This window comes from Argiope bruennichi, chromosome 9 (assembly GCF_947563725.1).
Source record: "Argiope bruennichi chromosome 9, qqArgBrue1.1, whole genome shotgun sequence".
In the NCBI taxonomy this organism is placed as follows: Eukaryota; Metazoa; Arthropoda; class Arachnida; order Araneae; family Araneidae; genus Argiope; species Argiope bruennichi.
Window position 1 is genome coordinate 7,737,043 of NC_079159.1, and position 26,023 is coordinate 7,763,065.

General features: G+C 32.8%; 1 protein-coding gene across 1 annotated transcript; it reads left to right on the forward strand.

The window, feature by feature from the left end:
• The first annotated feature begins 1,503 nt into the window (after window positions 1-1,503).
• Window positions 1,504-22,416, forward strand: LOC129983961 (radial spoke head 14 homolog). Its single transcript, XM_056093693.1, has 10 exons — window positions 1,504-1,614; window positions 2,475-2,580; window positions 5,012-5,098; window positions 8,660-8,794; window positions 10,997-11,073; window positions 13,985-14,133; window positions 16,895-17,011; window positions 17,127-17,238; window positions 19,057-19,122; window positions 22,333-22,416. Exons 1-10 carry the CDS (start codon window positions 1,504-1,506, stop codon window positions 22,414-22,416), a joined length of 1,044 nt encoding a protein of 347 aa, XP_055949668.1.
• Window positions 22,417-26,023: the final 3,607 nt, after the last annotated feature.

The window sequence follows — 26,023 nt, forward strand, 5'->3', positions numbered from 1 at the left end:
TTTTTATACAGACCTTCATTCTTATAAAATTATTAAAATTTATATTTAGTGAAATATTTTTGAGATGCTTAATTTAAATAAAATGAAAGATTCGGCCTCCTGTGAAGCCTATTCAGCCTTCAGAACTCACTCAGACTGGGTGTGCTCTGAAAATCTGAATATCACTATCTTATAAAAACGAATTGTAAGCCAATCCATTGACCGTCTCAGAGAAGATACACCAATTAGCACTTGGCGTTTCCGAAGGCTGATTACCGTAAAATTACAAATGTTTTGATTGTCCAAAAATAGCGATATTTAAAACTTTATAACTCAGTCAGATTTAATCACAGAACATGCAAAAGTTTTTTATTATTTAAAAGGTAGAATGTTGAGAATATTTCACTTATAATGACTCCTTAGAACCAAAGGATTGTATAAAATTTAAACTTCATAATTTTTTCATAAGTGCATTTATTGATTGAAACAAAATTAAATATTATTATTAAACACCATTTAAATACTTTTAAAAGTAAAATTAAAAATTGAACTATATGATGAATCAGAGAAATCTTTATTTCATAATTCTTTCAGATATTGCGTAAATTATAAAAATTATTCTGCTGTCCACATAAGACTTCAATGCTGAACAATTCTGATTCCCATTTCCAATTTTTTAAAAAGAATATGTTTGGTTTCGGCAAAAAAAAAATTTGTATTAATTGAAGCTTAATCAAGTTCATATTTTGCGACAGCTGACAGAAAATTTTAAAAAATTAGTGAGGACAACGTAAAACTTTTATAATGGTATAGTTTTATTACTACTTCCCTGTTATCGGTGTGGGTACTGTTCTTTTTTTTCTGGATCAGATACGTTCTCTCTAGAGGATACTTTTTTTATTATTATTATTCTATTATCATAAAGCGTCCTTTGTTCGTTCGTGCTAGGTGGTACTGCTCTTCGGTGATCCCATCAAGTTTCCCTAATGGCCTCTACCGAGATCGGTATATTGCTTGCATTATAATGGCATGGTTTATATGACTATCAAAATTAGAAGTTTAAAATATTTGTAAAAAAAGTTATTAAGAGATCAAGTTACATAAAATATTTAATTGAAAATTTTAAAGAACATCAACCCTGGGAACTTAGTTGACTATTCTTTAAATAAAAATCCCCTACACACACCTTCTTTTCCTTAATCTTCGCTTTACGCAGTGCACACCACAAATTTGTGTGTGTGCGCATCACGGTCTCCGTTGGAGCTCCGTTTGAGCATCACACTCACCATTAAAATGTTGAATTCCGTTTATGCTTGCTACTTCCCCAGCCTCCTTTGTGTAGCTTTACTCTTTCCTAATTAACTGATTTTTGAAACACGCGAGATTTATTATGAAATAAAAATATTTATAGATTATAATTCTTTTTCAATTTTTAGCGAAGAAGTTCTCGATACCTTATAAATATACTATACAAAACTTACTTAAATCGAATTTAAATAAAAACTAATTTTACATCGGTAAATAATGGTTGATCACTCGCAGCGTCGAAAAACCGCCGTTACTGCTATAGGAGGATATGTTTTAAATCCAAAAAAGCATAATTTATCATTTGGAAGATGGGCCATACCAGTTATGGTAAGAAAGATTTTTGATTTAAATCTGTTTTAATGTACCTCTTGAGTTTGTCGTCAATATGGTAATCAAAACAAGCATGTACAGTATTTCTTTTGACAACGCAATATTGCTAACCTTGTCAACCATTTTGATTTTTGAGTTTAGTTATTTGGCATCCTTGGTGAGGCGAAACATAAGCTGGAAGAAGTAATATAGTTATTTTTGCTAAAATTTCCTCTCTAGTGGGTCACCCACGTGACGAAAAAAAATTGAGTAAAGTAAACCATATGCCAAATAAAAGTCGCCAAAAGGAAAATGACCATTTCGAATTCTTTGCTATTCAAAAAATATTCTTGGATAACAAAGAAAAACCAGCAGAAGTGGTCTCTTCAAAACTTTAAAAGGATATATTCGAACTATTTTAGTGATCTCACATATGTGCTATTCATTATATTTATAAACCTCTTTAATGGAGACGACAATCTTATGACATAATAGCGCTATTGAAAACGGAAATGCCCTTTTCATTTATCTTGTAAGTTCACTTTTTACTTTCTAGTATATGAAGTATAGAAAACAGAAGCTATAGATGAGGCTTTATGAATTTTTTTTTACATTATTCATTACTAAAGTACATATTTTGCATACCCCTCAGATCAGAATAAAGTTAGGAAATATAGAATTTGTAATTACATATGTCTGCTTCACAAATATAGCAGTCAATACATATTATTGATAAATCAAAATATTTCGATAGCATTTATTTTCCAAGATCACTCGCAGCAATTGAAAAATCAGAACAGATGTTTTTGAATAGAAAGAGTTTTGAGATTGCAAGCAATCACATCCATCTGTAATTAAACAAATTTTTCCGCTTCTAGGCGAAGAAGATGCAAAGTTCAGAGATTAATGAAAGAAGAAGAGCTGTCCAGTCCTTATGTGACTTTGTATTCGACTCAAGGCGAGTGGCTTCAAAAGAGTTTACTAGTGAGTATCGAAAACTGCCATTACGTATGAACTTCCTTATCAATCATTGAGTATTATCATCATTAATGAGTAATCATCATTAATCATTAGTAATTTACACTAAATGAGTATGATTAGCAAAAGAAAGAAACTTGGAGCAAATTTCAAAATTATAAATAACATTTTGAATTTTAATCTTTTCTCCTTTCTTTTGAAGATAGTTATACTTGGATAGATTTTGTCGTTTCAAATTGTGGTCAGACATTTATACCTGCACCGGCATTTTTCTTTCCAAGTTTCCACGTCATATTTGTAGGAAAATTTTTGATCCTTGGTATTAAATTTAGTGAATACCAGATTCAAATACACAACGTATCTTCAGAAATATCAGGCTCCAAATTTTGGGTACTCTTGGCCCGAAACCGAAACCAAATGTGTGTAATATATTAGAATATACTCTAAATAATGTATAGATATACCGTATATGCTCCGAATGTGTGTAATACATAAATCATATACTTTCCTATTCACTAGTCAACAAAATAACCAAAATTCACCCTATATTCATTAATTACGGTAACATTATGATGTGAAATGTAAGGTTCTTTGCAGACTTCGTTACATAAATTTGTCGCGCTTGGAATATTTCGGCAAATTGGCATGTGATATTTCTCATTAATATATATGCTTGGGAAAAGTACCGATTAAAATTAACACTGCAAAAGTTAAAGCAATAAAATAATTTTAACCCTATGAGCAGTCCCTCGGGGGGGGGCACCTCGAAATGAGGATGAGATGCTTCCGGCATGGTGGTTGGATATCGCCACCCTGGAGGGTACACTAATAGGTGGGGGATCTGGCTCCTCCCATCGATGACGGGACGTACTTCCTTCGGGGAGGGTTGTACCGTGGCCGGTGACGGCCCTTAGGACTCAACCACAGTTCCCGCCAATTGCTGTTGCGGCGGTCCGGTCATTCAGTTTTATGGTTTAAATCCGTGTGCCTTAGGGCGGGTCGGAGTGTTAAATGGTTGACTTAACCCTATGAGCCCTGACAGCCCGATATCGCCCTGTTCGACAGGAACCTGACTCAGGCGCTTTAGGGCAGTTAAATGAGTTTAAGGTGTGAAAGGTATTTATCGACAAATGTTCCTGTCGAACAGGGCTCATAGGGTAATGGAACTTCTAAAGCAAGTGTATGCAATCGAAATAATTAGAATATCAACGATTCTGTTAACCAATTATTAGACCCAACCTCTGACCTTCTTTTGTCAATTTTTATCTCATATGGAAACTTCCTTAGATGTGTCATCAATGGCCGCCGGTCTCTCTTTCCTCACCTCTTGTTTCGATAGAAATCTTTAAAATTACTACTTTACTGTCTATGGGGAAAACATGATGAATTCCGTGGCCTCAACTACAGAGCTGATTTCGCCATTTTTTTTTTTTTTTTTTTTAAATTTTATATGGTATCTCATAACCCCTATATATGTCATTATTCGCAGCCTGCTGCCCCACCACCCTTTATTTTTAAAGAAATATCGCAAAATAAAGCTTTAACAGAGCTTTCAACCTTAAGAACTGGCCAAAACCCTTAAAAAGCCATATTTCTCTATGTTTACCGTGCATATTTAAAAAACAGTACTTTCAGCTGGGGAACAAGATGTGGTTCATCGAAGTAGCCAAACGTGACTAAATTAATTCTATTAATACAGTGACCGAACAGCAGTCACTTAAGGGGATTAGTTAATTCTGATTGCCTGAAAAAGCCAATTGGAAGCATATCAGAGTTATTTGCTTCGGTTTGTAATAGCCTGCTGATGGAATCTCAATTTTAGGATAAAAATTTCTAGTTTAAAACAGAATCCTGCCAAAGAATAATCATTAAAGTTGTCTGGATACGTTCTGATTATTCTTTATCACCACGTTGTTCTGGACTGGCGTTTATATGAACTGAAGGGAAATTAGTTCTAGTTAGACATTCAGTTTCCCAGTCCACACCATGCCAAATCGTAGCGGTGTTTAGCATCGAAGTATTAAAACTCCATTGGCGTAAATTGGCGAAATTCCACTGAACTTCATTGGCGAAAACTGCACATTTACATTTACTCCAAAAGGAGAAATTGTAAATATACAATCCCTCCTTTTAAGGAAGATGCAGTTATTAATACTTTATTCATCTACAAACCTTTAACAATTAGTCGTATAAATGAAAATTAAAGCAAGAAAAAAGATTCCGCAGTAAAATAATTAATAATTTCATCGTTATTTTTAAATTTAAATTTTATTTATTAGCATTCAAATACTGAATTTAGTTATATGTGTTATTAATAACGCTTGATTGATGCTTTACTAGGTCTTACTGACAATCTGGTTTAAAACGAATTACCCTTTTCTTGATATTTCGGAAATGTGCAAAAGACTGAATATTAAAACAGAAATTTAAATTTTAGGCGTTGTTCCTATACTAAAGGACTTATGTGAAGATCCTGATTCTAAATTAAGATTAAACGTTGCAAAGTGCTTAGGAGCGGTAACCGGTAAGTTACTCGAAAGTACCCAAAGATTCAACATTTCAAATTCCAAAATTTTAAAAATTCTTTAGAAGTTTCATATTTACACATTCAGAATTATTAATACAAATTCCTTTCTATACAGGATGCCCCACCGCAAACTAAAACAAGCTTTTATTATTATTTTTTTTTTTTTTTTAGATATTGCAATTAGATACATACTTCTGAATACAAATTTCATAAATTAAGGTACCAAATGTATGGAAATACTTTGGCTTTTATAGAAAATGATAATAAAAATTTCAAAAAATAAAATTTTTAAAGGGCCCTTTCCATTGAGATAAAGTGTGATTTAGTAAAATATTGTTCTTATCCTCATCTAAAAGGAAGCAAAATTTCATGTTTTTGCCAGTAAACTTTCCCGAAATATTAAAGGACAAATTCATTTAATTAGACCATTTTCCAAGCCTCTGACGGTGTTTGAGAGAGTCTTTAGCTTCAATTGTCAGGGATAATATGCATATTACAAAAGTTTATTAAAGGGGCAGAATCAGGAAATAATAACATATTCTTCTGTATCTATAGAAAGTTGCATTCTTTCAATGATGTGTTTATGGATCGAATTCATCACTTGTGCATTAAGACATTTTTCTTTGAATTTATTGGCAAATATCTATAAAACTTGTATTGTTTAAGGCAATTTCTCCCTTATATTGCTAATAAAACTGTTTAAGGCAATTTCTCCCAGACATACTGCTAATGAAAACTAGCTGAATATATCGGTAACTATTCAGCCTACTAATGTACAAAACAGAACTAATCAACGAGTTTTTAAAAATGCTACACCACGCACTTACAGAAATTTGCCACTAATGATAAACCTCTAGAGCAAAAAAAAAAAAAAAAGGGATTTTTACCATTCCAAAATGATTATCTTGAGATTAATACGTCTTTCTTAATTAAAGTGACATTCATCTGTCCAAATCACATTTCTCAGAAAAGAAGGATTTAAATTTAACTTAAGTACGGCCGAATTAAAAAAATAGTAGATGTCGATCTGTAGTTGTCTAAGTAATGATTGTAATAGCTCTTGGACTCCATGAATGATGATGAATGGATGCCCGTTATTAAGTTGAAACATTCTCTACACTCTCATTTTTAGAATGTTGAATTTTGAACTGACTATTCGTTCTCTAAAACGAGGGTAACTTGAAAAATATGTCAGTATATCAATTTCCTCATCATTTGTATAACTTCTCCACCTCCCCAGGGAGTAAGGATTATGTATTTTGTTATCATTAAACTCTTCTGTAAATACTTGTTCCAGAGGGATATCGAGAATTCAGAAAACAACGTTTGTATTCTTCTACAATTATATCAGTTTTACGATTATATAAGGATAAAAAGTTAGCATTTCCAAACGCTCTTTGTTGCTAAAATATTTCATTCTTTTTAAAAGTTCACAAATGTTAGCAAAGAATTTTATTTCCTTGTTCTTTGGTCTAATTCTTCTTTGGGAATCTTAAATTTTAACTCATCAAATTTCTTTTCTCTTTCTTATAAAGTCAAAGTTGCAACTTTGAAATATTCAAGATGAAAAACATTATGCTAAACAAATATAAACCAGCTTTTCTGCATTGCATAAATTTGCATTTCTGAAATAAATGTTTGTATCTAAATTTGTGATTACTCGCCCTAAATTTCAAAATAAGCATATTTTTGTAAATTTTATGCATATAAATGTCAAAATCTGTGTGTGCATAGATAAATTAAGAAGGAAAAAAAAAAAAACACTTTTTATTCAATGCCACTTTCCGCCGTTGTGGAGTCATAGGATTTTTTTTTTATTATTATTATTGTTGTTACAGATTTCACCGGGTTCGCTTGTAGTGGGTATATGGTATAAAAACACAATTAGCAGGCCTCAGTAGAAAACAACAACGACGTTTATTAAACACAAAGACACATACGACGAATACAAAAACAACAACTATATACAGCCGAGACGTACACACAGAACAGCACACAGCAACACACTATAGCATACAGTAGCCCACAAGTCGTAATCGACCACAGCACACAAAGCGGCCAGACAGAATCCAGCAGGAGAGGGGATCCTCGGAGCTTCACTCTACGGCTCTCCAAACGGTTGAAGTTCCCACTGTCTCCTCACTTTAGCCGTACCCAACTGTCGACTCCCTTACCACATGACTGGCTACTCCACACAACGCTGGTACTCCTCCGTAGCATCGCTATCCTCTCGAAGACTCATTACTTGTCTACGATTCTGATCTGGTTTCTCGCAACTTGAGACTGCCGGCCTTTTATATTTCCCGGGAGGCGGAGCGAGAAGGTTCTTTACGTATCTCAGTTCCTATTGGATGTATCATTAAAATTTTCAAAGTTTTCAGCATTATCTAATTTACCACCAGAGTCTCCAAATTCGTCACCAAGCTCTGGGATCACTGGCTCGGCACCCGAGCAGCATCCAATGCAGATGATTGTAAATAGAACTAACCGTGCTGGGAAACAACTTTACAGGCTTATAACACTATTCTCTTCTACTGAAGCCGAAGTGCTTTCATACAACTGCTCTTTTCATTTAATAAAACTTTGTGATTGGAAGTATATATTTTGATGCACTATATATATTACGGTAAATATTTTAATCCAGTGATTATTCATAATCACAATTAAACTTATTGGTGACTATGAATAATCATCGGTAATTATACATAATCACCGGATTAATCACATTTACCGTAACATACATAGCTTTTGTGGATTTATGACTATAATAGCTCGACTAATGTATAAGTACTTGAATTACTGAAATGAAATCAGTCTTTACAGTAGTATTGATATGTTACGCCTTGATGCAATAGCTAAATAGTTATTGTAACAAGATGCAATACTTGTGCTAAAATTAGAATGCATGTATGAAGTTGTTGGACTTGTTTAACTGTTAAAGGGAATGTCATAAAAGTTGATATCTTCTTAGATGTTTAATTTCTTGTAATAATGGGATTTACAGCACTGATTAAACATCTATTCTATGAAATTTAATCTACAACCTTCAATTTAAGTCATTTTTTTTCTGGTAACAATAATGCTCAGTTCAATGTTTTTTTTTTAATTGAAAAGAAAAACACCTTTATTCGTAACCTATGTCAAAGTATTAAAAGGCATTTTAACTGTTTAATTAAAAACAAATTAATAAAGAATAAACATTTCACCTCTGATGACGCTAATAATGCATTCAAGAAAAATCATTACACTAAATTTTAATCTATCCTTTCTTTTTCTGGATAGCAGGTCTTTTCCACTTTTAGATGGCAAAGGACATTATAAACTATATCATGATTCAATTATTATAGGTCGGATCCCACTTTTTTGTGCTAAGTTTTTTAAATCTGAATAGTTCTGTAAATTATTATCCACAAATCTGCAAATTTCGTTGGAAGATGAATAGATATCTGAAAATCGAGAGAACTTATTTTTTAGCACTCATACACAGATGTGGTATTCTTTAGATATAAAACAGTTAATTCTCTAATAGTGTGCGATGATTTTTTTTTAAAATTCCAGCTACCCCTGCTGGACGACGAGCTTTCGACAACCACGGCTTCTACGACGAAACCTTGAATTTGTTAAAGGACGAGGACGAAGAAGTTAGACATGCAGCTAATATTGTCCTTCAAAGACTCGTCATTTCTCCAATCGGTCAGTTTCAAAATGTAACAAAATTTTTTTAACCAACTGTAAAAATTAAGAATCATCTGTGTTTTTTTTATCTATATGTTAAATACTTCCGCATAAGGATATATCTTCTACAATACGTTCAAACATGATTTTGGTTGCGTTGAATAGGCTATGCATTATGGATGCGTTTATACGTATGGTAACAATACAAATCCTCTAAAAACATCTATAAAAGATTGTTTAGTTGTATTGTAGAAAGAATGAAATATATTTAATAATTTCATTGAATGAAATGGCAATATATATATATATATATATTTAAAAAGTATTCTATTTAGAATAGACATTATCATTTGATGGACAACTAATTCACAATTGAAAATTGCACTTAGGAATATACAGATGGCCATTCAAAACTGAACCAACTCCAATTCGTTGCAAAACAGACTGCTAAAAATACATTAATATTAGATTTGAAAGAATGTAGCATCAGAAAAACATTTAAAGAATTTATAATTTCTTTTGGAAGGTTTCTGTACTACTATTGTAACCAGACAACTTTACCAGCTTGCCACATAGCGGCCGCTCTATAAAACTTCAGTCTGTGCTCTGGAGTCAAAGATGGAAGCATGATGTTTACCTCCCATAATTGTACTTTTCCTTAAATGTTTGTGTTAATTTTTTGTCCTATTATTGTTTTTCGTGTATGTCCTTTAATATTTCATTAAAAAGATTTAAATCATTTAAGCTTCTTTCCTTAAGAGTTTCGTTTTCCCTAACAGGAATAGTTTTTGGCGCCCAATGATAACTAGTTTTTTTTTAAGGTTACACTATTACTCTCTATATCGAATGTTTAATTATAACAAATTTAAATTTCGTCTGGCAACAAAATTAGTAAATATTAATCTTTGATTGAATATGTTTATGAAAGATTAGTTTCCTAGAAAATAAAATTTTTGTGTTAAGTTTTAAAGCGAGCTTGTAACTATTTATTTGGGTTTATTTATATGACATGAATATACAAAAACTATAATGCCGTTCAGAAAGAATGTATTTATTTAATCTTCATCGGCTTCACTTATTCTGAAATTGTCTGTGGCATAACCATTTAGAGCATAGGTTCCCAAAGTGGTCCAGGTGAACCCCCAGGGATCCATAGGAGACCACACGGGGGTCCACGTAGACGTGAAAAGAAAACAGGGATTCACAAGTTGTAAGTGGGGGTCCAAGAAAAATTTTCTGGTTTTCATAATAAAGAACAAAAATTTTGGATTGGATTTACCTATCAAAGTAGGCATGTAGCATCATTCACTAGGTAGGTACTCAAAAATATTCGAGACTCAGTTCAAACACAGAATTGAATAGAACAATAGAGTTAGTGCCGTTACCAACCTGTTAACAAAAAAAAGGAGCAGACTGAACATCACTGAACGGGGAGATTTGAGATTACTTCTTACAAAACTGAAGCCAAATATTGATAATTTGCTGTCAATTCATCAAGTACATCTGTCTCATTAAAAGTATGACTATTTTTTATTGTTGATTTACATTTCAGAGTTCATTGTTGATTTTTTGTCAATTGTTGATTGTTTGTAATAATAAATATTTATAATTTTGTATAACCACAAGTTTTATTTTAATAAATAGGGCACAAGAAAATGTGCTACTTTTTTTGTTGTTCTTAACACCCCCAATTTAGGGTGATATTTTTTAGGAGTTTTGGGAATATAGTAGAAATGTAGCAGCAGGGGGTCTACCGAAAATAGTAAAACTTTGAAAGTGGTCCACGAGAAAAAAAAGTTTGGGAACCTCTGATTTAGAGAGATAGAAGAATTCTCCCCCCCCCCCCCCTCCATTTATTAGGCATTTCGTAAGCGATTTTGATGGAGGAATCCGATATTAATAACATACAACTTGACTAGTTTTTACTTGTTCCATTAGTTATGCTTGTAGGAAGGGATCCACAAATGGTTTCAACTGCATCTGTATAACATTTTTAACTATTAGAAAATGCAATTTAGCGTTTGTGGTAAAATAAACAAGATTTTTATCAAATAGCGAAAAACGCAGTGTCAGTAGACGAAACATCAGAAATTTTAATTTCCAAAGAGGACATCATTTCAATATTGGTTGTTCACTAATTGTTGAACTTTGTTGCAATTTTCTGAAAATCTTACTGCGTATATAAAATGGCTTCAAAATAATCAAAATTTCTCTTTCCAGGTGCTGAAGGCCTAGTGGAAGCAGGAGGCATACCAGTCCTTATAGAAAGAATATCGAGAGAACCTGATCACATTCTAGTAGGATAAACGCAATGATTTTATCTTAATATATATAAATTACGTGTCACGTTGTTTGTCCGCGATGGACTCCTAAACTACTTAACCGATTTTAATCAAATTTGCACACCGTGTGCAGTTTGATCTAACTTAAAAGATAAGATAGTCCTTTTTTGAATTTTTAATTATTAATTAAAAACTAACTTTACCGCCAAAAAAAAAATCTTTTCATTTTCCCCACCGCCAAAAAAACTAACTTTCCCGCCAAAAAAAAAAATCTTTTCATTTTCCCCACCGCCAAATAAGTACCACCAACGATGTGCTTCATGCACGGTGTAGGGGTGGAACGCCGCCAAATAAGTACGGCTTCAGTTTTTTTCCCCAACAGTCATGAGGCTAGGCTTACGATTTTTCGGCTGATTATTTGAAACGATTCTATTTATTTTCTTAATGTTTGATGCATTTAAAATGAAACATTGTTAATTAATCTTTCTGGTCATGATGAATCTGAGAATATTTTGTTGACAAATTCTTGAGATATTACATAAATTAAGAAAGATATTCTTTAGTGCCCATAAAGTTTAAACGCTCAGTGACTCTGTTATCAGTAATCATATTATAAAAAAATGCTTTGTTTCAGCAAAAAATATTATTATATTAATTGCAGATTAATTCTTTCCACTTTAATTTAAAGCATAAATTCTACGAGAGCTAACAGAAAATTAGAGAGATACATATTACGTTATGACTGAAGGCCTTTATATTATTATGAGTGATGACTGAAGACCTTTATAATATTATGAGTGAATTATATGACTATCAAAATTTGAAGTTTTAAAATATTTTGATAAAGAATCTATTAAAGTAGGAATTGCGTAAAATATTTAATTATTAAAATTTAAACGAACATTAAGATTGGCGAACCGACTGGTCGCCAAAGGCGGCTAGTTACTTATAAATTTAAAATAATAAAGAAGACCAATAAATCAATCATCCAGCACCAACCGCTGGGTAGATTTCGTCATTTTTGTACTTCATATGAAAGCTCAGAACTGCTAGATATGTCATCGAGGGTAATGTGTCTTTTGCCACCCACCATCTTTGAGAGAAATCGGAAAAAAAAAAAAAAAAAAAAAAAACCGCCCACTCTCATACTGTACATTAAAAAATCTTGCGACAGAATTCGTCAACTCAAACTACCGATCTATTGCAGAACTGATTGCAGAAAGTTTTTTTTTTTTCTTTCTTTTTTTCATGTCAAAGCTCACGATCTCTGAATATATCATCAAAGGTCGATAATCCAAAAATTTTAAAGTGCATTTTTTATGGAGAAATATGGCGGCAAAGCTTACGAGCCCAACTTTCTGGGCAGATCTCAAAAGGTTTTATTCCTTATGAAAATTCATAGGTTTCCTTGATATATCAATAACTTTACTGTGTTTCCAGCCCACCCAAATGTCCTCCGTTTTCATGACAAACAAAAACACATTACTTCACTCTGCATTCTCTATGGAGAAAAATTTCGACATAATTTCCAATTACTGATTTTGAATTTTCTTTTTTTATTTCATACGAATGCTTATGATTTTTTTACACATATTCAGAAGTTATCGTTTTTCTTCTATATTTTGTGAGGTTTTCCAAATTAAAAGTTTAACATAGCTTTCAATCCCATTAAAACTTTGACATAGTTTTCAATCCCTATTTTTTATCCCTGGAAATATTTCGCCAAATTTCGCCGTTTACTTGACAAATTCGCCATTTTGAAGTATAACTAATCAATTAGAATACTCCAACATTACTGTGCAATTTTCACGTATATTAATAAACTTTCAACTATATTTATGTTGTGATAAAAGATATAATTCATCAAAGTGGACTAATTTAATTCAATTGTTAATACTAGCCGACTTCAGCAACCATATAAAATGGCATTAATATAATCATATCGACGAATTTTAATGTAAAAAAAATCTTATCAAAATAAAGAAAAGAAAATTTTAAATTATGATTGCATAGTAATAATAGAGCATTCTGACTAGTTAGCTACACTTGGAAAGTGGCGAAATTTGGTGGGATGAAAACTGTCGAAGATGATCCAATTTTTGATATTGGAGATCCTGTCTAAGTTTTATATTGCAACATCTCATGAATATGGAAGTGCAGAGAATGGCCGACTTTTGATGTCGCATTTAGCAGTCTTGAGCTTCCATGTGAAATAAAAATTGGTAAAGTCCGTGAATAATGTTGTATTTAATGACTGTAGTAAGCAGACTTTTTCAAGTTTGTTTTCCTCCCATAAAAATTCTGCCATGAAGTAAGGCTTTTGAAATATTTCGCACCGTTTATTTGGCATGAAATTCATATGACCGTTAGTGGTATGACCATTAATTTCATATGAGATTAGAAAAATTGGTAAGGTTTGAAGCCATGGTTTAGTATAATACTTTGGTGTCCCAAATCACTAATTTGAAGCCATTGTTTAATCAAGTACTTTGTAATTACAAGTCATTAATTTTAAGTCGTAATTTAACTTAATTAGATTAAAATCTGTTTTTAAAATATACCGAGGATAATTTTTGGATATGAGACATGATTTTTCGTAATGATAATATGATAAAAATAATATTTCTGCCTTCGGCGAGAGAAAGGAATGTTAACTTGGAAACAAACAAGTAATTCTGGAGTCCATCAGGCTCTCATAAACAGCATTTCTGTGAATTCTGATTTCAAAGAAGCGATTCTCTGTCCACCAGCCGAGATTGCCACCAGGTCTTGAAGGTCTTTAAAAAGACACGAATGAATTTGAATTAAATTCTTTCAATAGATTTACAAACTAATAAACAAGCGTACAACAGAAGAGAAACAGGATCCTAGATCAATAATATAGAATGTCGTTTCTGCCATGATTTCCCCTGATTTTGTATTTTAGGAAGTGCTCCTTCAGACGCTTCATATCTGCTGCCTCATAGATCCTGAGAACGCTGTGGACCACAAATGCCTAGAGACCGTCATTCCTCTGCTAAAGAACTCTTCCGAAAGCGTCAGAGCACGGGCTGCTACCGTGATAAAAGATTTGACGTAATTATCATTTCCTATGTTCTTCTTTGGTTCTGTTCATTGTAAAATTAAAAGTTTTAAAACAATGGATATCACAGATATAAGGGTTGCCCAAATGAAAAGTAGACACTTGCGATTACACCGCAGTTATAGCAGCTCTACCGAACAGGGATATAAAGGGTGATAGGAGGTGTGCACTGCATACGATTTCAACAGTGAAAACTGTTCGTATTAGGGGAAACTGGTCGAAAATAAAATCGTGCTCTACATGGATGGGTGCGGAACGAAACAACGTGCAGTAGTACGGTTTTTGATTCCTCGACTGCCATGGACCACTCTTGATTGATTTCCTGTTCCAAAGGAACATTATCAGTTCAACGCAATATTGCAATGCTCTGAAGATACTACAGAAAAAAAAAAAAAACCGGCCAGGCCTCATTACATAACAAGTGATTCTTCTCCATAGCAAAGCCAGTCCGTGAAACCTAGACGACCTTAAAAAAAATTCCGTTGGAAGGTGTTGGAACAACCCCACATACAATCCGAATTTGTCACCCTGTGACTTCCACATCTTTGAGCCACTTAAGAGAGCATTACAGGAGACACGTTTCCATTCGGGCGGCGAAGTGAAGAAAGTTGTGCAGGACTTCGTCAAGAATCAACCGCCATCTTTCTACATCAAGAACATAGACTTGTTACTTAAACGATGGGATCTGTGTCCATAGCAATTACTTTTGATTTATAATAAAGGTATTCTTTTCATTCAACTTGTCCACTTTTCATTTGGTCAATCCTTATATTTATTTTAACATTGAAAAATGTCTCCAAACTCGTAGTAATGCAGTAGTAATTAACTTGATTTCAGCACAAAGCTTGACTGAAATTTTCTCCTTAACACTGAACATAACGATTACCGATCTACAGAAATAGAATATTAGAAAATCGTCAGTTGGTCATGGATAGATTTTGTGTTAATTATGACACAAAGTGAGTATTGGAAAACATATTGTTATCGATACTTCCGGGGTTCTTTTGCGATTTGTTGATCGATGAAATAACAGTCCTTTAATAACGAACGGCGCCTTTTATTGAACACGAATACACACAAATGACAAATGTATAGCCGAGACAAACACAGGCAACACACAGCAGCACACTACAACAAATAGTAGCCCACACGTAGTAATCAGTAGTAATAACAACCACAGCACACAAAGCGGACAGACAGAATTCAGCAGAAGGAGGGAATCTACGTAGCTTCATTCTACAGTCTCTCCAAACGTTTGCAATTCAACACTATCTCCTCGCTTTAGCTATATCCAATTGCCGACTCACTACTACACGACTGGCCACTCCACTCGCAACTCGATGCTGCTTCCCCAATAAACACCAGGACTCGACACACAGCTCAATTCGGCAATCTTTTGAGCTCCTCACAACGCTTGCTCTTCGCCGGTCTGATCCCATTATGCCGCTGTTTCTTTGCTATCATCTCGACAACTCGTTTCATGACTGACTGCGGCTTGAGGCTGTCGGCTTTTTATAGTTCCCGGAGGCGGGTAGAGAAGGTTCTTGAACAATCAGGCATAACTCAGTTCCTATTTGATGAATCACTCTAATTCTAGAAGTTTCCATTATCTATTTTGTTGCCAAATTCGCCGTCAGGTCACAAAATGATCACCAAGCCCTGAGATCACTGATCCGGCATTCGATCAGCCTCCAACGGAGCTGATTGTAAAACAGTCTTCTTATTAAATGAATTAACCGTGCTGGGAAGCAGCATTACAGATTTGTAACAATATTTTACTTGACTGAATCAACATTACTACAGAGAGACTTGGCAGAGACATAGCAAAAGAGTCAGAAAATTAGCCCAAATGCTGAGATCGGAGTCCTGATCTGATCAACAATATTTATACAATGGGATTTCTAATTGATTATTTAGAAAAAATGAATGAAATTTTTTAAAAATAATTATTTTCTCTATTACCAAGTTTGTCCTCATGCATGTTATACAGCATGTTCTATATAAAAAACATTAATGAATGTAATTCATATATAACAGACATTAATATAAATTAATGTTTATCAATATTTTGATATAGAAATTGTTAAACATAGAAATACATCATTATCTACTGGAAACACAGAAACTAAATGTTTCCCCAAGTCCTTTTTCAAGTAAAATGTTTTCCTTTGCAAATTAGTTAGTCACAAATGAGTTAACTCTGCTTTGCGAAGCTTTCGAGGTGACAAAATCGCCATGACAAATAATGCTTTGTGGTTGATGCAAAAGAAGTCCCCACTGCGAGAGACTCATGCGCCTATTTCTTATACAGAGATAAGACCCCTCTTTAATGATAGACCCAGAGAGAACACCATTTATGTAGGCTAAGGAAGAGTGGATCAGCCATAGCAAAGCGTTGGTTTCTGACAATAAGTTTGTAAATTATTATCTTTAAGACGAGATAAGTTACTCTAATGAAAACTACTATAGATGTCAGCAGGCAATAAAACAGACAAAAGCTGAAAATGGGGCCTGCGATCGCAAAATACTTTTGGTAACTCAAAAGCACCAAAATAGTTAGGTCAAGAAGCGATGACTTCACAAGGATAGGAAGAAAAATCGTTGAATGCATTATTAAGATTATTTAATCATCTCAGATAAATTTCTTTTCTTAATATTAACACACCTGGCAGTTTTAAAACGCGCCCAGGAATCGTTTTTACGCTGTTATAGACTGTAGCACATATTTGAATAACATTTGAATGGTATTTGTAGAGAACAGGTAAAGGGCAGAAACCGAGCTTTGGATCTTAAAGCCGTTCCTCTTCTCCTGGACATGTGTCACAGCGAAGACGAAGTAGTTCAAGCGCAAGGACTGGCTGCCTTGATGATGTGAGATATTTTAAACTCTCATTCAAAGTATTTGCCAGTTGTTTCTTTTCTTCTTTTACATGACATGAGTTGTTTCTTTTCTTCTTACTTTATGGTTGACATATTTGCTTAGCAGGATTGCTTCAGCCACTCCAGGAAAGTTCATGGCGATTGGAGACAACGCAATTGAGAGAATCATGCCTCTCGTCAAGAGAAAGAACCCAGAAATCCGTTTGAATGCGATAAAAGTAGGCAAATCTCAAATTAATTAAATAATGCATTAGTGTTGCTTTTCTATTTTAATCGTTTAGTTTAATGCTCAGCAACATCGGTTGGTAGAAAAAAATGAAACTTGAACAATTAGCATTTCTATCAATATATGTGACAACGTTCAGGATGACTTTTTTGGAAAATATTACAAAATAGCTGTATTTTTAAATTTTTGCATAAAGTAGAAAGAAAAAACATCTATGAAATCAAAATACACTAATTAAATATCAAAAGTGTTTTTAAAATTGGAAAACAAAATGAGTTTTTCTTCTTCTTCTTCTTTTTTTTTTTTTAAAGTTAAAAAGAGGTATAAAGCAAGAACAATTTAATTTAGAAGTTTGTAAAATGATATGTTCAAAATGTTGCAGATAGTTTAAGAAATATATTACTTAGTTGCTTCAATAAAAAAAAATAAGCAACAATTTTCTTTAAATTATTTAAATATTAAGGTCTAAATAATAAATAACATGAAATTTTCAAATTTTTTCTCATTTTGAAATATTAAAAAAATTGATAAAATATTTCTAAATAAAGGAAATTCTCTCGATCGGAAATTGTAGAAGATATTGAGAAATTATTATATCAAATTTGAAAGAAAAATATGCATTAGATTTTAATTTCTCAAGTTTTTGCACAAAAATTCTATTAAAATTTAGAATTTGGGGAAGCAGCTTTAAAGTTGTGAAATAGCATTAAAATGCATATTTATGTGAATGTAATTTCCTAAAGAAAGAACTTAGAAACAAAATTCAAGTGATTTTACGAAAAAGAATATTAAATCAAGAAACACTTGATATTTTAGCAAAAAAAGAAGAAAAAAAACTATTTTTACCTATCTACTTTAAATATTCAAATTGTTCAGCCAGGAAAATTCGACTAGAAATCTTTGCGATGAAAGATTCACCATTCTTGATTTTGAATTTATTTAACCCTTTTACAACTAAGCCGGCCTAACTCGGCCGTGTAAATTCTATATTAACGGGTCATTGTGGGGCTGGTTTCTTTTTCAAATGAGGAATTCATGATGTAAAGCGACAGCACTCTCAATGATAATTTGTTTTACATTCTTCCTCACACGTTTGAAACAGAAATTGGTTCATAAGTATTGAACTTTCGCGGACGGGCTTGGCCGGTTTAGATGTAAGAGCATTAAATAAAACTGTTGAACGCATACTTAACAGCATATCATTATATTAATACTACAAACGAAGAACTGAATATATATGCTGTATTTCAAATCGTGATTCTTTTTAAAAAATATTTTGTGGCCTTCAAATGCGATACCATCTTTAACTTGAACTTAAATGAAAACTTTACACGTAAAAAGTAAATTCAATGAAATGGGTATTTAGAAGCTCATTTCCAATGCTTTGAATTTCTCAGCATATTTCTATATGGTCATAAATAATGAAAATAGAGAATAAGAAAATAAATTCAGTATCGGAATTAAATTATAATAAATTAAAATCGATATTTGTTAACTCGGAAAATTTGAAAAATTTATTTGATAAAACTTTCAAATATTTTAAGATTCATTTTCTTCCATCTACTTATTATTTAAATCTTCTTGTGAATTCTTTTAATCTGTTTTGCTGAATTGGAAATTGTAACAATCTTAACCTAGATACATTTTCTAAAGATCAGGAGTCAAATACATTAAAAATGTTTCACCGTCAGACAGGATCTTTTTAAATTTAGAATTTTAAAATATTTATTATTAAATTATTAACAAAAAAAAACATTTTTTTATATTTAGTTTGTTATTTTTAGTATTTTTTTTACTATAAATTTTTAAGGTTCTCACTGTACTGAGTGAAGCGCCACCTGGAAGAAAACAGCTCATAGATAGAATGCCAGAGGTTGTAAATTTTTTTAAAAAAAAAAATTCTGTTTACTTTTATCACTAAAGTTAAATCTTTTAGAAAATAACAGGGCATTTAATGCAAGATAGCAAATTGAGAGGAATATTTATTTTTCAAAGTTTAATAAACATTCCATTTCCTAAATTTAAAAGACTTAAAAGAAACTAGCTGTAAACATCCATTGGACTTCTAGTAAAAACCAAATTTGAAAATAACTAAATTTTATTAAAATATAATCATTTTTATTACATTGATCAATCTTATGTGAAATTACATTGCTTCAAATATAGATGAACTTTCTGATTTGTTTATTTAAGATTGCATTAAGACTTTTAATGTAATGGTTTGCCAAAGCAGTCTATTTCAAATCAATAACTATTTAAAGTCTTTTTTTTTATTCGATCATTATGCGTTAAGATTACAGTTAACTCTCACTTCTTCCTAAATGTTAAAATTTCTTTGCCTATAACCAACTGTTATCCTTCTAGGCTCATAATCAACTCTGTTTCACTTTAGGGTAAACTAACCCAAACTTTAGCAAAGCAAGCAGTGAAATTTTTGTGTCAAGAAGGCATAAAGATGAAAGCAGTTTCTTAAAAAATGACTTTTATTAAAAATCAAGAATAAAGTCAATGTGCTCGTAACTGGAGCAATCAAAATAATAAGTTGAATAATAAAAACTTAAATCAACATTACCAGACCTCAGATTCGAACCGTCTAAAATAACTAATCGGCATAGTTAAAATGTTGAAGCAACATACAGTTGCATCGCCAAACAGTCGACGCTCTCTCTCTCTCTCTCTCTCTTAGAGCTAAAACACATTTCTCATATTCCCTATCCTTCTCTTCTCTCCAAACTACGACACGAGCCGAAATTAAAATAGTCGCTCGATTTGCATTGCGATTGTTGCCAACCACAAAACTCGCAAAAAAGTCGGGTTCGAATCATCGGTTTGTTTACTTTCATTGAGATCATGGAACGGGATTGGAAAAACAACACAAGGACCGTAAAATTCGGATCCGAAAATAACTTTCGCATGGTTTTTCTTTAAATGTCTAACACTAAAGCTTGTCCCACGTGGGGGGGGGTCACCTCGTAATTGAGGATGAGAAGCTTCCAGATGGTGGTTGGATCTCGCCACCCCTGTGGGTACACGAAAAGGCGGGAGCTCCTATATAGGCTATAGCTCCTCCTATCGATGACGGGATGTACTTCTTTACGGAAGGGTTGTATAGTGGCCGGTGATGGCTCTTAGGACTCAACCACAGTTTCCGCTAGTGTAGCTGTAGCGGCGGTCCGGTCATCATTTTCCGTGTACCTTTCGGCGGATCAGTTTGCAATTGTTATTATTCCTAAAACTTGTGCAGAAATCGCAGAAAATACAAAAATAAATAAAAATAAAAAAAGACATAAATTAACCCAAAAAGGTTTTTTAACAGTTTTTTTTTAATAGTAGGTGATCAGTAGCTTAATAAAAAGTAAATTTCTGTCCTTAATTTGTTGATTCATTTTCTAGGAAAAAATCAAATTCTTATTCTTCTTCTTACTTTTAAAAATATCTTTTTTTTTCTCTCATTTCTGATAAAGTTTTCAAATAAGATGAATAGTAGTTAGCTTTAAGCATTCCATGAACCCTCCTACACATTGGCAGAAGTTTAAAAATTCCATATTTAATATTTTCATTTCTATAGCTTTAAACGTTTATATCAAGTACGAGCCTTTATTTAATGGAATGTTGCCACATTTGCTTTGTTATCATACTTATTTCTCTTTCTATTATCGCTCTGTTTGTTGCTAAACTGTCTTCGGTTTGCGACGTAGCTGAATGTCAGTAGTTATTACTTTCCCATATACGAAGCTCTGCATTAGTTGCAAAATTCGTCCCAAATCCTAAGACATTTTTGGAATTACGCTTGCCGCATCGAAGATAAGTGGCGCTAGGAGCATGACATCATTCCGTCCCCACAGGAGATTTCTTTTTCAAAATGTCGTAATTGCACTGATGTTTTATCTCCATGGCTCCCTCTAAGATTACCACTCGGAGCTTGGACACTCCCGGTTACAGCGCCACAGCTTATCTGTCATACACGATATTTAGAAAACGCAACAGGCAAGCTGAATGAAAATCGTTATGAATTCTTACCACAATATTTGATTTTTAAATTTAGTATTCGTGTGCATATGAACAAAATAACTAGATAATCAAGCAGTTTAGTTCAGTTATATTAATGTCCCATTTTAAAGCAACACTATGGTTATTTTGGGACGGACCTCGTCATTTTGAATCGTGGTCAGATGACGAGGACGACACCTGAGCTGCCACCTCCCTCTCCAAACTTCTGCACCATTCCAGCGGGAAGGCGTTTGGCCCCGACGGATTAAACGTGCACCAGAGCCGCTTACACGATATTTATTCGGTAGTATCGGGTCTCGAACCTGAAGCCCTCCGCTTCCGAAGCTGAGACCTTAACTCATCAAGCAGTACGTGATATTAGTTCGATTTCTATAATTGGAAATTTGTATCATATTTTGTTAATGCGTCAATATTCTGACTGTCTACCCATTTGTTCGTATGTGAACGTGATAACTCAAAACAGCAAATGGTAACGCTTTTTAAAGCATTGTACAGATACAGCACCACGCAAAAGTACAATTTAAAAGCTGATTTAGAATACAACATTTTACTTTTACGATCCAATAATTATTCCAAAGAACTTTTTCTTTAAATATAAATAAACAGCAACAGATTGCTTTTCAAACCAAAATTTGAGAAAATTTTTTAATGATTAATAATATTGGTGGTTTTGATTACATGAAATAATAATTCATCTCGTTCACTATTATTATTAAAGGGTCACATTTGTTAATAATATAGTGGCATATATATGTGGGAACTGTTGACAGATCCCGTATCTTATATGGCCCATGTTGCGTCATGCATCACGATGCTTTCCTGCCATTATTAGTAGACGAGAGTTGGGCAGTGAGACTGCAAGACGTGCAGTTCACGCTCATGTATCTTTATGTGTTCTATGTTAGTAATGTTTTGTCCTTTAATCTCAATAAATATATTTTCATATTAATGCTGGTCGTTGCCTTTCCTCATATATATATATATATATATATATATATATATATATTCTATTTAAAATATTAAACTTTTCCTGGCGTTAAAAAAAACAACTGTATTCTCTGATTTTATTTTATAGCTATTATCTCTTTTAAATGATGAAGTACCAGAAGTGCGAAGAGCAGCAAAAACTTTAAATGCAGTAGTAACATTCAAGCCTTAACTGTGAATATTTATTAATAAATTCTTTACAATATTTTTTTTTATTTATATGAATATCATACCATACTGATCAAAGCAAATAAATCTGTAAAAACTAAATGCTGAGCTAATTTATTTTAATGAACTGATTTCACCGATTTTGCTTCTTGTATGTGCGCTTTCATATATATACTAGCTGACCCGGCAAACGTTGTTCTGCCATATAAATTATTTCTAGTGAATATTTTGGTCGTAAATTAAAAAATAACGCATGTATTGTAAGTGTGTGGACATGGGATCTATGACAGAAAGGGGAATGGAGCACTGTAGACGGTGATCACTGATAAAAACAAAACAAAAAACCCACCAACCATTCATTTCTCAATGCAATGTATTTCATTAACGTAACGAACATATACATTGTTTGATTTCTTACAAATTAAACGTAAAGTGAAAAAAGTAACATATTTTTTATACTAAAGTATAAAAATGAAATAAAGAAAATCAATATTCATTTCGAAGAGCAATTGAGTGTACGATATTTTTTCTCAGTCCGTCTTTAGCCAACACAAATAAGCTCGATGATTTGCGAACGCGAGATCATGCCACGTATAATTGTCCGTGTGAAAAACATGGTGTGCCCAAATCTAAGCCGCAAAGAGACATCGTTTGGCCTTGCGACTTATTGATTGTCATTGCGAATGCCAATCTAATAGGAAATTGAACGCGTTTGAATTCAATTGGCACGTCTGTGAGAATCATTGGAATTCGTGGCAACAAAACATTTTCGGCTCTCAATTTACCATTCAAAATGCCGGCTTCAAAATCGTTTTTCATCAATTTTTTTAATGACCAATCTCGTGCCATTGCACAGCCATGGTGGGTTGAAATTCCGAAGTAAAATAACTGGGGATCTAACTTTCAATCGTAGAAGGTGTGGTGACATGCCTGGTAAATCCAGTGAATTCAAAATCTCTGTTGGATAATTTACAGCTTCGTTAGCATCGCAAACTGTACGATACCAAGTCACCTGGCAACGACTGCTGTATCTTGAAGTTTAAATCGTCGACGCCAACATTTTTTGCTGCCAAAATGGCTCTTTCTGCCAGCCACGCATGATTTATGTATTGTGTGCGTACATCGGGAAATATGCCGTCAATGAGAGCATTTTGCGAATCAACGATAGTGCAGAAATGAGTGGGCAATTTTATGCATCCAGTACTTTCATAGACAGCAACTTTTCCATCGCCGATATCTAACAATGGTCCGAGAATATGTCAGTAGATGGAGCTTGCAGTATTTGGACGCGCATGTTTATTTTTAGTTGGTCTTTTTTAACATTACGCCACAGTAGCGATGATTTCAAGCAAGCGGTGATCTCATCAGCATACGTTGAACGTGGAATGACGGGATAAGGACACCCTAATTACCTAGCGTTATGAAATATATTGTACTTTACGACCTATTCTCATAGTACCAAATACGCATAAAAAATTTCATAAAAATCGGTCGAGCCGCTTTGGAGGAGTGCGAACACAAACACCGTGACACGAGGTTTATATATTATATATATATATATATATATATATATATATATATATATATATATATATATATATATATATATATATATATATATATATATATATATAAGTTTATAAATTTTGAAGCAGAATCGTGACCGAAGTCAAAGATGAAGACACTTTGAATTTTTATTCCATCCTGGGAGGCACAAGCAACACGGACAAGGCATGTCCGTCCACAGCACGATACAAGAACAGATGAACGTAAAAAAGGGAGAAATTAATTATCCCTGGTCTTATATACCATGAATATTTGATAGGAATTTCTCTACACGCGCCGATTCAGACAAAGGAAATACAGGGATCGTTTAGAATTTATTTAGATCAGCAATTTTTTGTCCCTTCACTCGGAGTGTGGGAAACGCTGACGAAAGCAATTTTATAAAGCTTCAGTTGAATTAATTAAATAGAAAAAGTGGAATGGGATTAGGAAATAAGAGAATATTTTAGAATGAAGTTACTATGGGCTGAATGACGATAAAACTTTAGAAATTAATTAGAATTGAAATTAGAGTTTAAAAATATCATTACATATATATGTACATTTAATAATGTATAAGCACTATGGGGAGGGGGAGAATTAACCATTCCTGCATTTAGTCATTCATTCATCAGCTTCTAAGACCTTACAACTGAGCTTCCGACAGATATTAGAGATATTGGCATTGAATTTCATTAAACAGAAGAGAAAATTGAAGTTGTATTCTTCTAGTATAATCTATTACGATTGAATATCTGCAGCCGAGGCGTATTTAAATTAACACCAGCTATGAAAGATTACAGTTTATTGTGTGATTTTGGGGTGTTGAAAATATTATTATTTCACACAAAGTAGTATCTGAATAGAACTGCTTAACATTTTAAAAACTTATTGGAAAAGAAAATTAAAGTATACCTACCTATTCAGCAACTATCTTTTAATGATAAATACTAATATAGAATTTAATTAAAAAGCTGCAAGAAAAAATTCAAATATGAAAGATCATTTATTTTCAGCATTTAATTCAGCAGATTTACAAAGGAAAAACTAAAGCACATTGAGTTTTGTTCATTTGCTCACATAAGTCATTTTTCCTCCAATAATTCATAGCTGCAAAGTTTATAATATTGCTGAAAACCGTTTTCTGAAGGAAGTTTGTTTCAGAAAACAATGCAAATAATAGCAACAAAAATTAGACAAGCTAATGAATATAAAATATTATGTTGAGTGCCTTTTTTTGCACCTCGGTCTGGATTTTCAATTTGACAATTAAAAGCTGAATCCACTTAGTGTTATTTTTAGTTTCAAGATTAAAAAAAGAAAATGTCAAATTATTTCTTTAAAACGCTTTTAATTCTAAGAATAAAATATGAAAATAACCATTAATTACTAACTACATGATGTGTAAAACTATACAAATTTTTGCCTTGAATTTAAATCCTACTATTATTATTGAAGTGACCAAGAACTGTTTCATCTTAAGACTTCAAAGTGTATTAAAGTTTTCTTTTAAATCATTACAATTATACCAATTCATATCTTGTGTTTCAACTATTTCAATAAATTCAGTTGCTTTAGCATATTAACCCTTAAATGCATGAGTATGTGTTGAGAATTTTTTTTAAAAAAAATCGCTTATTATAAGAAAATAAGCATAGGTTACGTAAAAAATAAATAAATAAAATCCAGGAAATAATACGATACATATTTATTTTGAAAAAAAAAAAAGTTGTATATAGACTTTTGCCAACATATAATATTTCCCAAAAACACAGCTTGTACCTAATATAATTTTTAAATAGACGTAGATACTCTCTATCGTCTTTCCAAATCGTCTGAAATTTTCCACTGTCTCCTAGCTTTAGCTGAATCCAACTAATTCGCTGTTGACTCGCTATAAGACTCTATACTACTCCCCGAATGTCTTCGGTTTGGACTGCCGGCCTTTTATAGTTTCCGGAGGAGGTTCTCGAACAGTCAAACATATCTCAGGTCCTATTGCTCTATCGCCAAAATTCTTGATGATTCTAGTATCATCAATTTTATCGCCAAATTCGTCGCCTAGC